The 14,760-nt window shown below is 39.2% G+C and overlaps 1 protein-coding gene across 1 annotated transcript in view; it reads left to right on the forward strand.

Annotated features, from left to right (window-relative positions):
* ABCD2 (ATP-binding cassette, sub-family D (ALD), member 2) overlaps positions 1–14,760 on the forward strand; it is a gene marked incomplete at both ends in the record, with an annotated part of 35,519 nt that overhangs the window by 377 nt on the left and 20,382 nt on the right. Inside the window, 6 exons of the mRNA XM_009874635.1 lie at positions 1–312; positions 1,683–1,863; positions 6,083–6,204; positions 9,329–9,497; positions 13,110–13,204; positions 14,526–14,671. Coding sequence (XP_009872937.1) covers positions 1–312; positions 1,683–1,863; positions 6,083–6,204; positions 9,329–9,497; positions 13,110–13,204; positions 14,526–14,671 — 1,025 coding nt within the window. The remainder of the gene's footprint in view (positions 313–1,682; positions 1,864–6,082; positions 6,205–9,328; positions 9,498–13,109; positions 13,205–14,525; positions 14,672–14,760) is intronic.

Genomic DNA, 14,760 nt, shown 5'->3' on the forward strand with positions numbered 1-14,760 from the left:
CTCACCGAAGACATCATGATGTTCTCGCAGTCTGTGGCACATCTCTACTCCAACCTAACCAAGCCCATCCTGGACGTCATGCTCACCTCCTACACCCTCATCCGCACGGCGCGATCCCGGGGCGCCAACCCCATCGGGCCCACGGTCCTGGCCGGGCTTGTCGTCTACGCAACGGCACGCGTGCTCAAAGCCTGCTCGCCCAAGTTTGGCAAGCTGGTGGCTGAGGAGGCTCACAAGAAGGGCTACCTGCGCTTCATGCATTCACGCATCATTGCCAACGTGGAAGAGATCGCCTTTTACCGAGGGCACAAGGTAAGGAGGAGGGAAATGGAAGGGCAGTGGGGCCACTTTTACGGTGCCAGAGCCGACCCACTCTTCCCCCTGCTGCCCTCCCCAAGCGCTTTGGGTCCCTCTGACATTTAAACCTGTTCACAGCGAGCACTTCCCGTTTCTTAGGAAAGCGCCGTCTCACAGGCGGTGTCTGGGGGAAGCTGACCGTAGTTCCCCTGTGCTCTGACAATGTTCCTGTTTTGCAGCTGGATCCTATGCTTTTCTAGAGCTAATCTCCGTTATTGTCATTTCCCGCTGCCCCAGTCCATTCTGCTTAACATTTCCAGGCTTTTTTTTTTTTTTTTACCCGTGTTTATGAACCACCAGATTTGATGCTGCAGAAATAGAAACGAGGGCACACCAGAAAGTCTAGGGGAAAACTCTGTGATAGCACAGAAAGCACTACAACCTTTGACACTCTTTTACATAGCTAAGCAAAGATGTAGTCATCAGAGTCTTAAAATAGCTTAAGTACAGTACTTCAGCAGTCACAGTTACATAAACTAATGGCTTGTTTTAAAGCCACCTTATTAAAGGAACTCTTTATATGTTTATAAGTGAATTTTGGCTTTAACACCTTTCAAACACAATTTGGAAAAAAAGAGTTGTTTCATGTAAGGTGAAAATGAAAGCTATAAACCAGCCCAAACTATTACTCTTTCAGTCCTAGAAATGATTATATAATGTACATTGTTTATTTTGATAGAAGCAATCATTCTCAAAAGCTGCCTATAGTAATGTTTTAAGTGCAGCCGAATTAAACATTTTTCAATTCCCAAATACAATGGCTTGAACTGAATGCAGTATATGTCATATTGGCTTGCAACTGTCTTTGGCTTGTTAAACCTCTTGAGGTGGTTCTCGTTTCCTCCAGACTGCCTGCAAAAACAAACAGCTTTGCGCCTCAGGGATCACCTTTGCAACTTTAAGTCATCGGAGATAATTGATCCCCAAACGCTTTCCAATATGAGGAGTTTCAGGTGCTGTGAGACTCTACAGCTGCAGCCTTATCAAAAGGATGTGGAATCAATCTTATTTGCGTTGTTAGAATCAGCTATTACGACTGCCTTGTATGTTCTTGTATATGTCAGAGATCTTAAAAGAGCTGGAAACCTGCCAGTGTGCTATCGAGGGATGATGGTGTAAATAGGAACCAGGTCCACTGGCTTGCATGAAGCTGTACGTTTTTGCTGGGAGACTGCAGCACTGTGAAAATAAAAGTACCACGCAGCAGGTGTGACTCAGAAGTCGCAGCTCTAAGGGCCCATTATTTCATGCACGTATGTGGATGGGTCTTGTATGACTTGTGCATCTTTGTTGCATTGTGTAAATGTTTTATTTTTTAACTGTAGGTAGAAATGAAGCAACTGCAAAAAAGCTACAAGGCTTTGGCAGATCAGATGAATCTCATTTTGTCCAAACGTTTATGGTACATCATGATAGAGCAGTTCCTGATGAAGTATGTCTGGAGTAGCTGTGGTATGATTATGGTTGCTGTGCCCATCATCACCGCAACAGGATTTGCAGATGGCGGTAATGCTGTTTTTTTTTTACTTAATTTCAAAATGGTTCTTTAAGGTTACATCCTCAAAAGATTGTACTTCCCCTGAATGCCATTCATATTTATTTATTATTCACAAGCTTTATTACAATGTCCATGTCTTGTGCATAACTTTCAAGCAGAGCAAGTCAGCTGAGGAAAGAGCAGCGCAGAAGATCTAACTTTGATGATAAGCCTGATAAACAACACAAATTCAGGATTTAGAGGATCCTTGTGTCACATGAGATTATACTGATAATTGCAGTCCTTTTCCACTGGCTACTGCTGGGATGTCAGGCTGGTTTTAGTAGCAACACCCACTACTTTACAGAGTGATACTGTTAACTTTCCTAGAGTGCTTATCTCCTCCTTCCATAAACCATAATGTAATTATAGGTAATTATTCTCTTACGTGTTGACCTGTTATGAACCGCTGTTTTTCTGAGACTCCCTGGGACAAGTTGAAGTTCAGATTCCAGACTTTGATAGTGTAATTTTTGACATCCTATGACTACTTCACAGGAAGTGAAATGAGACTCAAGTTGTGTTGTTATTGTAGATGCTGTTAAAAAAAAGAAAAAAGTCAGAAAGAAAGGGGAGGTAGTGAAAGGAAGCAGGGAAATTTGCCTTGATGAGTATCCTTATGCACAATTAGAGCCATGTTATAAATTCCGTAGGATTCTTTAAGCACAAATCTTGCAATGTCTACAGAGGGATCTGTTCTAATTGGGTTCGTTTAATGAGGAATGAGTGAATTCTTTTCCATGCAGGTCTTGGTAGTTATATTCCAAATCTGGGCTGTCCACCTAGACAAGCTTGGTTTGACCAGCCAGATGACTTGGTGCAGCCCTCCCCATGCTGTAGTTTATTTGTGGTTGTGTCAGTCCATGGCTGGGGGTTTGGCTGCCTGTGCCGCTGCCCATCACGTGGCTCAGGAGGGCACTATATCAAGACCCTGGCCGGTCTTCAAAACTTCAAAAATATCCAGAGGTCCTATTCCTGACAGAAGAGTTTGTACAAAGCCATTTCACCTCACCGTGAAGGTCATCAGCACAACAGAAAAAGTGCTAAGAGTCTCTCTGCTAAGACAGGAATGAGTACAGTCAAGAAATATTGTAAATATCTCCTTGGTATTATGGCATAAATTAAAAAAACACTCATATTCATGCTAAACTACTTAACTTTCCTGTTACTCATGAGTGTTCTTCTGATAAAATCTTTTCAAATATGGGAGAAGAGAAAAGACGCAGCGATGGCTCATGTCGTAAAGCAGAAGAATATTTGTCACCAGCAACCTAAACTTAGGGCACGGGGCTTACAGTGGAGACCCAAGGCGTACTGTGATGATGGATTGCAAACATAATACTGACAAATCAATGCTGTCAAGCCCAGTTCAAAGTGTAACAGGTATTCAAAGAATCAAGCAGGCCTAATCTTAACCATTGACTTGCTTGGGAAAACAGTGCTTTGTGCCTCAGCAGGTCGAATGCAAGTTTGTTCATATCCGAAGGAAGAGATGGTGAGTTTATTACTTTAGGAGAAATCGCCACAATCAGGAGTATCACAAAACTGGTACCATGACCAAACCTGAGACGAAAGGTATAGAGCAGGAGATTTTGTACACTTCTTCGGGGAAGTAAAAGAAAAAAAAATCCTGCAAGAAAAAGAAAAAAGAAACTTCTAAGATAGTGATATTTCTGACGGAAATTAGCTAATTCTGTTTTGTATTTCAGGGGAGAAATTAACTGGCAAAGCCAAAATTCCAATTTGATAACATTTCTCATTCTTTTAGTATGAAACCCTTGGTGTTCCAAATGTCACATCTCTCATAAGTTTGTGATGTTTATTTTTGGAAGGGAGACTTTGATTTCTCTAGATACAGTGAATACTTATCTTTGTTTAGAAAACCAGTAGGACGATCAATTACATAAATGAAGATGAGAAGGGAAATGTTAGATTCTGTGTGACACAGAGACAGTCTGTCTGCACTGTTACAATGTACCACTTCTTCAAACACAGGAGATCAGCTATATGAAAATTGTTTTAGATGGAAAATTCAAGAACAGTAGCTCTGGTGGATTAGGCACATAATATAAGGGCTTCTGTTTTGCTGCACTGAAATGCTCATAAATTGTATATAATTTTAATTATTCAAATACCCTTAAAATGACTGATCCAGTGGTTTGTAGACATCTCTTAACTCTTGCTAGATGAGCTAGCCTGGGTGCTGGAAGCAGCTGTCAGTAAATTCTGTGTTTATATACAGGAGCAGTGCCACATTAGTGTAGTTAAACCATACCTGATTCCTAAATGATATAACTGGTGGTTCTACCTAGCATGGGCTGCATGAGCTATAATCCCAAGAAGATCAGCAAAAACTGTTTCTCTGAGAAGTAACAAACAAATTTCTCTTTAGTTTTCATTAATGAATTAACTGAATGCTCCCTGTCGCCTAAGTTTATTCTTCTTGGAGTGGAAGTGACTTTTAAAAATAAATGAGAACTACATGAGCAACAATTTTGTAATGTCTTCCCTTTCAAGAGATTTTCTTCCTTTTTTTTTTAAGAAAAGAATCATGCCTTGTGTGTCTCAGGTGGCTAGATTGCATGCAACTAGTGGACACTGTACTGATGTTCTATAATTTAAACTAAAAAATTGGAATGTATGTTTCAATTAAAATTGTTATTCCTTCTGGCCTCATGCTTTTTATAACATATAGATGGTGTGTGTGTATATATATGCAGAACTATGATGTTAGAGTTTAAAAAAAGTTTTTCCTAAATTATCCGTAGTGTATTTCCATGATTCAGATGTAATTATGTATGGATACCTATATGGATATGTAAATGAAAGAAAAAATAACATTTAGATTTAACTAATAGAGGCAGAAAGATACGTCTGGCTTTGATACTGCATGTAGATTTCTAGACGCCAGATTTCTAGAATCTGATCACATCAGGGAGGCGAGAAAGTTAGCAAATAAAAGAATAGTTTGATAGACTTTTGCATTGCTTCACTTAGCTCATAAAATTTACAGTTGCATAACACCTGCAGGGAATTCCTCGCAGATTTTCTTGACCGTCAGCACTGTGCAAACATCACAGAGGATGTTAAGAACAGTTGCTAATACAGGAGTTGCCACACTGGATCCACCAAATACCCTGCCTAGCTTGATGGCTTACAGCAGCTTAGCTGTAAAAAAACTTTACAAACTTAAGAAAAATAAATAAATAATCTGCAAACCCTGCTCTGCAATAGACTTAAGCAATATATAAAGATATATGTAAAGTTATGTGGTGCAGAAAACTCTTGAGACCTTTCATTCTAAATCTTGTGTAAGAAAATTCTTTAAGAGCCAACACATTGTTTTCTTCTTTTTTGTAGATGCAACGATTAGCACTGAAACAACATTTAGTCTTAAAATGTTTAGCTACTTCTTTTTAAAGCTTGATTCTTTCAAGAAGCAGACCTTGCAACTTGTCTATGCTTATAAGTCACATGGTAGCAAGTGTATATGTAGATATGTTAAAAATAAACATATGTTCTGTAATTTTCGCTGCTGTTTTCTCCTTGCCTGATATTGCTGACATGCTCCTATGAGACAACTCTTTCTTTGGAGCAAGAGTTTTCTTGTTAGTAGGATATGGGGGCATAAACAAAGCATCACAACTTTATTCTGAGGTGAAATGAAGAGACAAACTGTTGTGAAAGAGAGGTAGCCTACTTAAGCCATGCCTTTGATAATAAAAGAGCTTGTTGCTTTCTTATATAAATATAATCATGTTGCCAGATTTCCATCAATATGTTTCCTTCTACATGAGGTCAGTAAATAAGTGAGGCTGAAAATGACTGAGTGCAAAAGCAGTAAAAATTATATTTAAAATCTTTTCAAATAATTGCTTAGGTTTCATTTTTTTTCATATTCTGAAAAATTTAGGTTGAATAATGATATATTAAAAGGAAAATTATCCAGGTAGACAGACAGTATAAAAGAGGAGGATGTTTTGCATAAGAAGAAAAATTCTATATACTCCTACTTATTCTTTATTACCAAGCTATCTATGCTAGTTACATGCACAAGGTTGTCTTCGTAGAGTTAACTGTTTCTTAATTTAAAAGCCGCTCTGTAATGGCTCACATTCTAATTGTAATTTAATTTGTAGAGATTATTTTCCGAAGAATATTTAAACAGAAAACTTTTTCTACTTTTAGAATTGGAAGATGGCCAGAAACAAGCAATGGTTAGTGAAAGAACAGAAGCTTTTACTACATCACGAAACTTGCTGATCTCTGGAGCAGATGCTATTGAAAGGATTATGTCTTCATACAAAGAGGTACTGTACATCTGTCATGCATGAAACAGAAGAGAAAAAAAGTGAAACAGAATTTACATTTAATACAAAGCATAAAAGATAAAAAAGTGCAATGTCAAAAGGCAAATTTTATTGCAACTAAATCCATGGAGATCTTTGGACTGGTAGTTTGATCTTTAGAGTTAAGTCCACAAAGAGTCTAAAGTATGCACCTGCCAGAATGGTGCAACACGTAAATGTCATTTTTAATACTTGTTCAGGAGCCATCAGAGAGTGATAGGTGTTCCTGGAATGTGAATGGTAAAGGTTCAAATTCCTCCTCTGTGTGGAGCACAGACCTGAATTCAGGCTGTCTGCCTGCAATGTATTGGGACTTTTCTGTGGGAAGTGCCATAGAATCACAGAAGGGTTTGAGTTGAAAGGGACCTTTAAAGGTCACCTAGTCCAACCTCCCTGCAGTGAGCAGAGACATCTTTAAGTAGATCCGGTTGCTCTGTCCAACCTGGCCTTGAATGTCTCCAGGGATTGGGGCATCTACCACCTCTCTGGGCAACGTTTTCCGGTCATGTTTTGTATGAAGTACAAACTGAGGTGAATCCTTACTTCCTGGCCACCTAAACTGTAAGGCTGTTTTCAGTATCTTTTGAACCTGTTCAATTGTAAGTAATTTTGCAAAGCAGAGACATTTTTGCAGGAAAAAAATCCATCTTGGGGCAGCAGGTAGTTCATCTGGCACATCATCTGGCAGAGTAGTTCAGGTAGTTCATCTGGCAGGGATGTTCATCTGGCACATCAGAGATGCTTTTTGGGTCCTTACCCAAATTCCAGTAAAGTTGGATTTTCGTCTGTGGCCTCTCTTGAGGATTTCTCTGGCTCTTGGCTGTTAAGCAAAAGAAAAGTGAGCCGATGCTGTTATTCCTCTCAGCATTTCCTTCTGAATGTTGGTTCTGCATTTGTTAATTGGTTTTTGCTCGTCCCTTTGGTGGGGACCTCTTTTCTCAGTGCTGCACAAGGAGGCATGCATTAGCAGGCAGCTAATCAAACACTATGGATTCTCTTATTTGGAATCCAACCATGATAGATACAGCTTTGTAAATTGGAGGAGGAGAGGTAGTTTGGTGCCTTCAGATATGGACTCTTGACAAAAGCTGGGGTCTGTGCTTTTTTCAAAATGAGTTCATCTAATGGACTGTGATTTTGACCTCTGCTCCTTTATCTGTTCCTCTGTTTGCCCTCTGCTCTAAAGGTACTGCCAGATAACCTATTATACACTGGTGTAATTTCTATTTTATTTTCAACATTTAAGTCATTTATGTAATGTAAATGGGGACTTACAGACATTATGGTTTTATATTTTGGAAACAAAAATACCCACAAAGTGGTAGGAACAACTGAACAAACTCACTTTGTTTAGAACATGGTGAGATTTTAATCCAGACAGCATGAGACCAAAATCCAGCTCTACGAATTTCCATCTTAATATTGCATTTATTCCTGTCTTTGAGAGACACTGCAGTACTTTAACCTCATGGTCATTCCCATTTCATGATTCAGGCAGCTTCCAAAGGACAGTGTGTTTCAATCCACTTCAAGTGGTAGTGAAGTTCCAGTTCTTGCCCAGTTGATCCACCAAAGCGGCCTCCTTCCAGTCATTGTAAATCAGTGTGTGGATGTGGTGGGCTTAACTTTTCTTTGCAGGTCAGTAGTTCAGATGGTAGTGGTTACCATTTTGACAGAGCCAGTTCGTAGAGTCATGGTTTAGAAACTTACTGCAAGTTGTGTTTCTTCTGGGGCACAGTTGATAACAAGTTTTGTGCATCACATGCAGGATTCTCTCCACCACATGTCACCGCTGATGCTGTGCAGAGCGCTCAGTCCTGGCACGAGCTCCCGCTGGAGTTGCTGGAAAGACTCCAGTGTGGAGAGTGATGTTACAGCTCCCGTGTGCTACCGACTGCCTCAAGTGGTGCCAGCCCACTGCTTTTCACAGCTCTTAATGCAATTACCAATAGTGCAAACCAGTGTACGTGGAGCTGAAACACTGAGTGATTAAACTGAGGTTTTTGAGACGTTGTGTACTTGTTAAACTCCAGTACAGTGATGATCATGTGACCAGGACTAGCATTCACTTCTGAATCTGGCATAAACAGTGAAATTTGTAGAAGATTTTATATTGGAATTATGTGTGCCATAGCAGGTGAACGTGGGGTGTATGTGTTTATCCACAGAAAGCTAATGAATTTATACTCTTGAACTCATATTCTTGCTATTCTTGTCTTGCTGTCTCCATTTAGTATAAAAATTCATCCTTTTAAAACTATTCGATAAAACTTTTATAATAAGATCTTTGGGTTTAATTTTTCGCTGCCAGCAGATGGAGGCAGATCTTTGGGAGCTCTTGGTGATGTCGCTGCCCATGAGTAGAAGTTATCACGTTCAGCGATCTGTTGTTTCTGTCTTCACTAGTGTGACAAAAAGACATCAAAAAAAGGAGAAAGCTTTTTAAGAGACCTCACCATCTTAAAAACGCCTGATTCTAATCCAAGATCTCAGATTTAGCTCTGGTACTCTAGCATGCAGTTGACAGAAGAGTAATTTCTTTTTTGTACTGTATTTTATATTAGGATGCTCCAGTGCTGCCTGTTTTGCACAGAAAAACACACCTTTCCCGAAGGAGTTTTGAGGAATATAGGGAAGTAAACATAAATAATTATAGATGCCTGTTTTTCTCACTTCTGTGGGCATGCATTTTGCTGTCAGATGTAGAGATTGTGTTTTTCTCTTGTGTGATGGACTTTCTGTTTTCAGATACGCTAATAGCTGTTTTCTGTTTGTTGAAGACTACTGATCCATGGAAAAGAGCAGTCTCTGCAAGATCTTCATTTACTGGACCTATCATAACTTACATTTGGCTGAAATCTGTCCGCTGGCTGGTCGGAGCTGTGGGTGGCACATGAGTTAGCACAGAATCTCAAGGAATGAAAATTCCTAGGCGTCAAAAGACTCATCGTTGATCCTTCCAGAATAGCATTTGACAATCACAGACTCAGAATAGCTGGAAATGTTTTTCATGAATCTTTGACCAAACATTTTGTTTGTAGAATTTGTGAAGTAGAACTAAAATGAGGTATTTGTTGTTTCTCAGGTTACTGAGCTCGCAGGCTACACCGCCCGTGTCTACAACATGTTTTCAGTCTTTGATGAGGTGAAGAGAGGCATCTACAAAAGAACTGCTGTCACTCAAGTGTCTGAAAACAATAGCAAGAATGGAGGTAAAGCAGAATTCCACATCGGTGGGCCCTTAGAAATCAAAGGTAATTAATTCCTACTTGTATGTATTTCCCTGTGTGTGGCATCGGTGCAGTGGGACACGAGGCAAACAGAGGTTTTGTTTCTACAACAAATCGGCGTCTCGGCCTTAATACCTCAGAGACCATGTTGTCTTCTCTTTCAACCTCCTGCTATTTTGCAGGCTGTCTAATACACAAAATTGCTCAAATATTTTCTGTAAAAAGCTTTAAATGAAAAAGGCGTTTCCACTAGACTGTTGTGTTGATGTTACTATTCTTGTATGGACAGTGCTTTCCATGAACACTTCATTTTTTTCAGAAAATTGAGACTGCAACATTTTGACCTTCAAACACTTTTTGACAAAAACACTGTTTTGTTTTCTGTGACTAAAAATCAACCTTTGCTCAGTTTTTCATAGTTCAGTGGGAGTTTTCAATTGAAAATGGGCTGACTGTACCCTAACCCTTACCTCCCAAATGATCTGATCAATAGATGCCTTATCCCTATCCTATATCTTTCTTGTGCCACTGTCTTTCTTTCTCCACCCTCCCCAAAGCATTTTCTGTTTACATCATTTCTTACTGTGATCAATTCTGTGCCACCGCTCTCTTCCTCTTGCACCCAGATTCTCGCTGAGGTACTTAAGGTCAACTTTTGCAATGGGCTTTTCTCAATTTTCCCAACAGACCACTTCTGCGTCTCCCCTCTGTGGTATTGAAAAGCCTCATTCCCTTCCTTTGGCTTCTGAAAACTTAAATCTCGATAGAGTTGAAAGCAGCAAAGTGTTCTTTATGAAATAACTTCTTTCATCAATTGCAACAGTGCTGCCCTTCAGCACGGATTTCTCCAAGGTCTTCTGACAAGGTTCTTCATAACAAACAGTCTGATGCAGCATGGTGGATAGCTGTGGAAACAGCTGATGTCTTAATCTTGGAATCACAGCATGTCTTAGGTTGGAATGGACCTTAGAGATCATCTGATCCAACTCCCCTGCCACAGGCAGGGCTACCCTTAACTAGACCAGATTGCTCAAGGCCTCACCCAGCCTGGTCTTGAACATCTCCAGGGAGGGGGCATCCACAACCTCTCTGGGAAATCTGCTCTAGATGCTTACCAGCCTCGTACTGAAGAATTTCTTCCTAAGATCCAATCTAAACCTATTCTCCTTCAATTTAAATCCATTTCATCTTGTCCTATTGCTGGACACTCCTGTAAAAAGTCCCTCCCCAGCCTTCCTGTAGGTTCCTTTCAGGTAGTGGGAGGCAGTTATAAGGTCCTCCTGGAGTCTTCTTTTCTCCAGCAGATGTTGTAGATCTTGGTAATATTTGGCTGACATGTAAAGAAATGGCATTTTATAACTTACATTTTGTCTGTACAACAGAAAAGGTTTGTAGTTCTTGGAGCACCAAAGTAATTCGGGGGCTCTTTTTAGACAACTGTGTTTTAAAAACAAAGCCAAATACAGCTTAGATATGCAAGCATACTGTTCATGCTCCCTTTTGCTCTAGTATAATTATACTCCACTTCCTTTTTTCTCTGCAGCCTTTTCCCAAGATTTGATTCCGCTACAGTCACACATTTCATCCAACCTGAATTCCTCCTAAGTAGTGGTGACGAGTGTTTGCTCCTGAGTGGTTGTAGGCTCTCAGAGGCAGCTGGCCAAGACCAAGCATTGTGCACAAGGACTTAAGTAGAATTTAGGCCAGATGAATCTAGGCCACAGGCTCCACACATTTTATGACAAGTGCCATTGTAGTACTGTTTTTTACTCCCTCCTGCCAGAGTGGATTTGTATGTGAATAAAAGTACGTGTGCTCACATACGTATATGTGCCTACATTGCTAGAAAAGAAAAATGCCCCAAAGGCTCTTTGAACACATACTTAATTCCTTTTGAAGCATCCAATATAAGCTTAGGTAACTAAGGATGTCTGTTTTCTGACTTGCATTTACTGTTGTTAGTAACAGCACTGTGAAGATAAGAAAACTGGAATACTTTTAACAGATAATAATATTGTCTTACGTATAGTTTATCTCATAATTCAGAATTTTAGAGTTGAAATAGAATTTTGTACAAATACTGTCAAATTGTGTTTCTGATTGCACACAAATCTGCTTTAAAAGCATGCTAAAGTTACAAGCAAACACTGAAGTTAGTAAATGAGACTTAAGTTTACTTAATACTTACTTAGCTACTATTTTTTGTCATAGATTTATTTTAACTAGAATTTCTCCACTGTGTCCGAGTAAATATTTTTAACAGCAAAACACTTGCGTTTTCCATAATCTCATGCTGGATGCTACAGAACTGTTTTAAATAAAACTTATTTTAGGATAAAAAGAATGCTTGAGCTGATACATGGCACCGAAATTTTGTGTCCATATTGTTAGAGTTTGACAAAGTCGTAAGCAGTTGAATAAAGAACCTCTTAACAGAAGCTGTAAAACTAACCTTAACTGAAGGAAATGCTACCAGATCCTTTTGTAATAAGCTCAAATTTTCCTTAGTTCAATTTTTGTTTGTTAGATCAGTGTAAGTTATAACATAAGCAGCCTTCTAATACAAAGAGAGATCTCTTAAGATTCTGATTGGACACAAGAGGGAAATTTTATCACAATGACAACAATCAGCCATTGGAATGATCTCCCCAGCGACGTTCCCTGGGGTTTCCCCAACATTGGACACTTTGAAGATCCAGCTGGACGCGTGCTGGGCCATCTTGTCTAAACTGTGCTCTTGCCAAGAAAGGTTGGACCAGGTGATCCTCGAGGTCCCTTCCAGCCTGGTAGTCTATGGTTCTGTGAGTCTGTGATTCTCTTTCCTTTGCATCTTATCTGTAAACGTTATTTCTGATATTTGTCTAGAAGCCCAACCGTTTGGGTTCTGTTAGAGAAGCCCATTAACAGGCAACTGAGAAGTTAGAGTTGATTTCTTTTTTTTACTGTTTCCAGAAGAATTTATTTCAAAGTCCTTGTGTTTCAAAGTATCCAAATGTCTAGTTGAGATTGTATACTTAAACTTGCCAGAAATCCAAATAGTGAAAGTGTTGGAGTGAAATGTTATATGGGTTTCCACGAATTCTTACAAAACACATTTACAGTGTCTGTGGCTTCGAAAAGAGATGGAAGCGAGCCATTAGATGTTTTCTCCTTTGCTCTCGTTGCTGGAGGAGACTGAACTGGGCTCCACATTTCAGAACTGGTAGTGAAAGTAGATTCCATTTTCTAATTAAATTCTCAAGAGAAGATAAACTCGTCTGCCTGTGGCTATGGTGGTCTTTGAACTTTTTTACTGGTTAATACTGACTGACTGTTTAAAACAAAATACCGTAAATACAGATAGAATGTGAATAAACATGCCTTTATAGTGCATTATATATTTATGATGCACACTGTGCATTACATTTGTGATTGAATTTAGGATTCATTGCACACTCTTGGCTGCTGCTGACAGTGTGTTTCTGACAAGCTAAGATTCATTATCCTGTTTTTCCACTAGAGGAACGTGGAGCACGTAAAATAGTTGTTTGAAACTCGCCAATTTATACCTCTCAGCCATGCACGCTGAGAGTGTCACGCATCATTGCTTAATGGAAGATCTCACAAACTAATTACTGTTACTCTTTGTCTTTTTAGGGAAAGTTATTGATGTTGATAATGGAATTATTTGTGAAAATGTTCCTATTATTACTCCGAATGGCGATGTGGTGGTTTCCAGACTAAACTTCCAAGTAAGATGATATGCAAGAATCTTCTGATTGTTGTCATCACATTAATATAAACAGCACAGAATTCATGTACCTTATGTTAAGTACTTGGAGGAGCATATGGATAAAAGGGGAAGTCCAGAAAGGTAGGCATAGTAGCTCAATAGAGGCAGACATACGTAGTTTATCCTGCAAAGAAAACAGAAGAGAGGATTTCTGGTGCTGTTGCCAGGTGAAAAAATGACCTGAGATTTTCAAAGGTGTATATGGGAGTCTGCATCTGTCTTTACTTAATTTCGATGAAATTGGGATGTTTTACTCACATAGGCTCCTTTAAAAGTCTGGGTTCACAGCAACAGTGAAAAAACTGACTCTAGTTTTGCCTGATCACCACAAAGAGCAGTACTAATATTTGACAGCATAGTATACAAGCCCAACCACATAGTAAAACCTTGTACTGTTTTTGAAAAGCTATTCCCGATACCACTCAGTACGTGCTCACAGCTTTAATGGATGACCTTTACTGAATTGCTCCCATATATGTCCTGATCTTATGTTCCAGTGCAGATATTATTATGTTAAAAAATAGTTGAAGTTGTCGGAACACTAACATGAATAGTTCAAGCAGGTCCTTTAATTTAGGCAAAGCAGAATGTTCCATTTGCCACTTTTTTGGTATAGGAGTTAGCAACTAGGAGGACAGGGTCCTAGCTATTGCAAAACTTGCAGTGGCTTCAGTGGAGGAGTTTCAGATTTGTAAAATTACAACTTCGTGGTCAAAGAGACAGTTACATTTATTCATTTGCCTCAAGAGACAAAACCAGAAAATGTAGTCAATATATTTATATAAAGCATAGACAATGACATTGTAATAATGTGTAAACATGCACTTGTATGTGCACAAGGTAGTATTCAAATGAGTAAAAACAAGTGCATCACAGCCAAAATAACACTGGTAATTAAGTGGGAAAAGGCAATGTGAAGTAAATTTTCCAAATCATTCGATCAGCCTGTATTAACAACACTGCTCTGTATGCTCTGAACACCTTTGGACCTCATCTGTGTAAGAATAACTGATCCAGACTGTGGTGTATTGGCACGTGATCTAATCAGTGTAGGTTATAGAGATACTCAAGCATTATAGAAATTATCTTCATTATTTCAGCCCTTATACTGTATGTAATTCCACTGTTTCCAGAATAGTTACATAAATATGTGCAGATAATTAATGAAATGAGTTGATAATTTGATATAAATTCTTATGTAACTCTGTCTAAGGGTCTTAGAGTATCTTGTGCCACACACACTGCATAGTGACATCTTTGTGTTTTCATTGATATTGTAGGTCCAGGAGGGGATGAATCTTTTAATCACTGGACCCAATGGCTGTGGAAAGAGTTCGCTCTTCAGAATTTTAAGTGGTTTATGGCCTGTGTATGAAGGAGTTCTCTACAAACCCCCTCCGCAGCACATGTTTTATATACCGCAAAGGTATGGGATTGCTCAAGGCGATACTTTTTTTCTCATTACCTGAATTTTGACCCTGTTTCTCTCATTTTCAATCTGTGATCTGTACAGCC

The sequence above is a fragment of the Apaloderma vittatum genome, unplaced genomic scaffold (genome assembly GCF_000703405.1).
Source record: "Apaloderma vittatum isolate BGI_N311 unplaced genomic scaffold, ASM70340v1 scaffold3848, whole genome shotgun sequence".
In the NCBI taxonomy this organism is placed as follows: Eukaryota; Metazoa; Chordata; class Aves; order Trogoniformes; family Trogonidae; genus Apaloderma; species Apaloderma vittatum.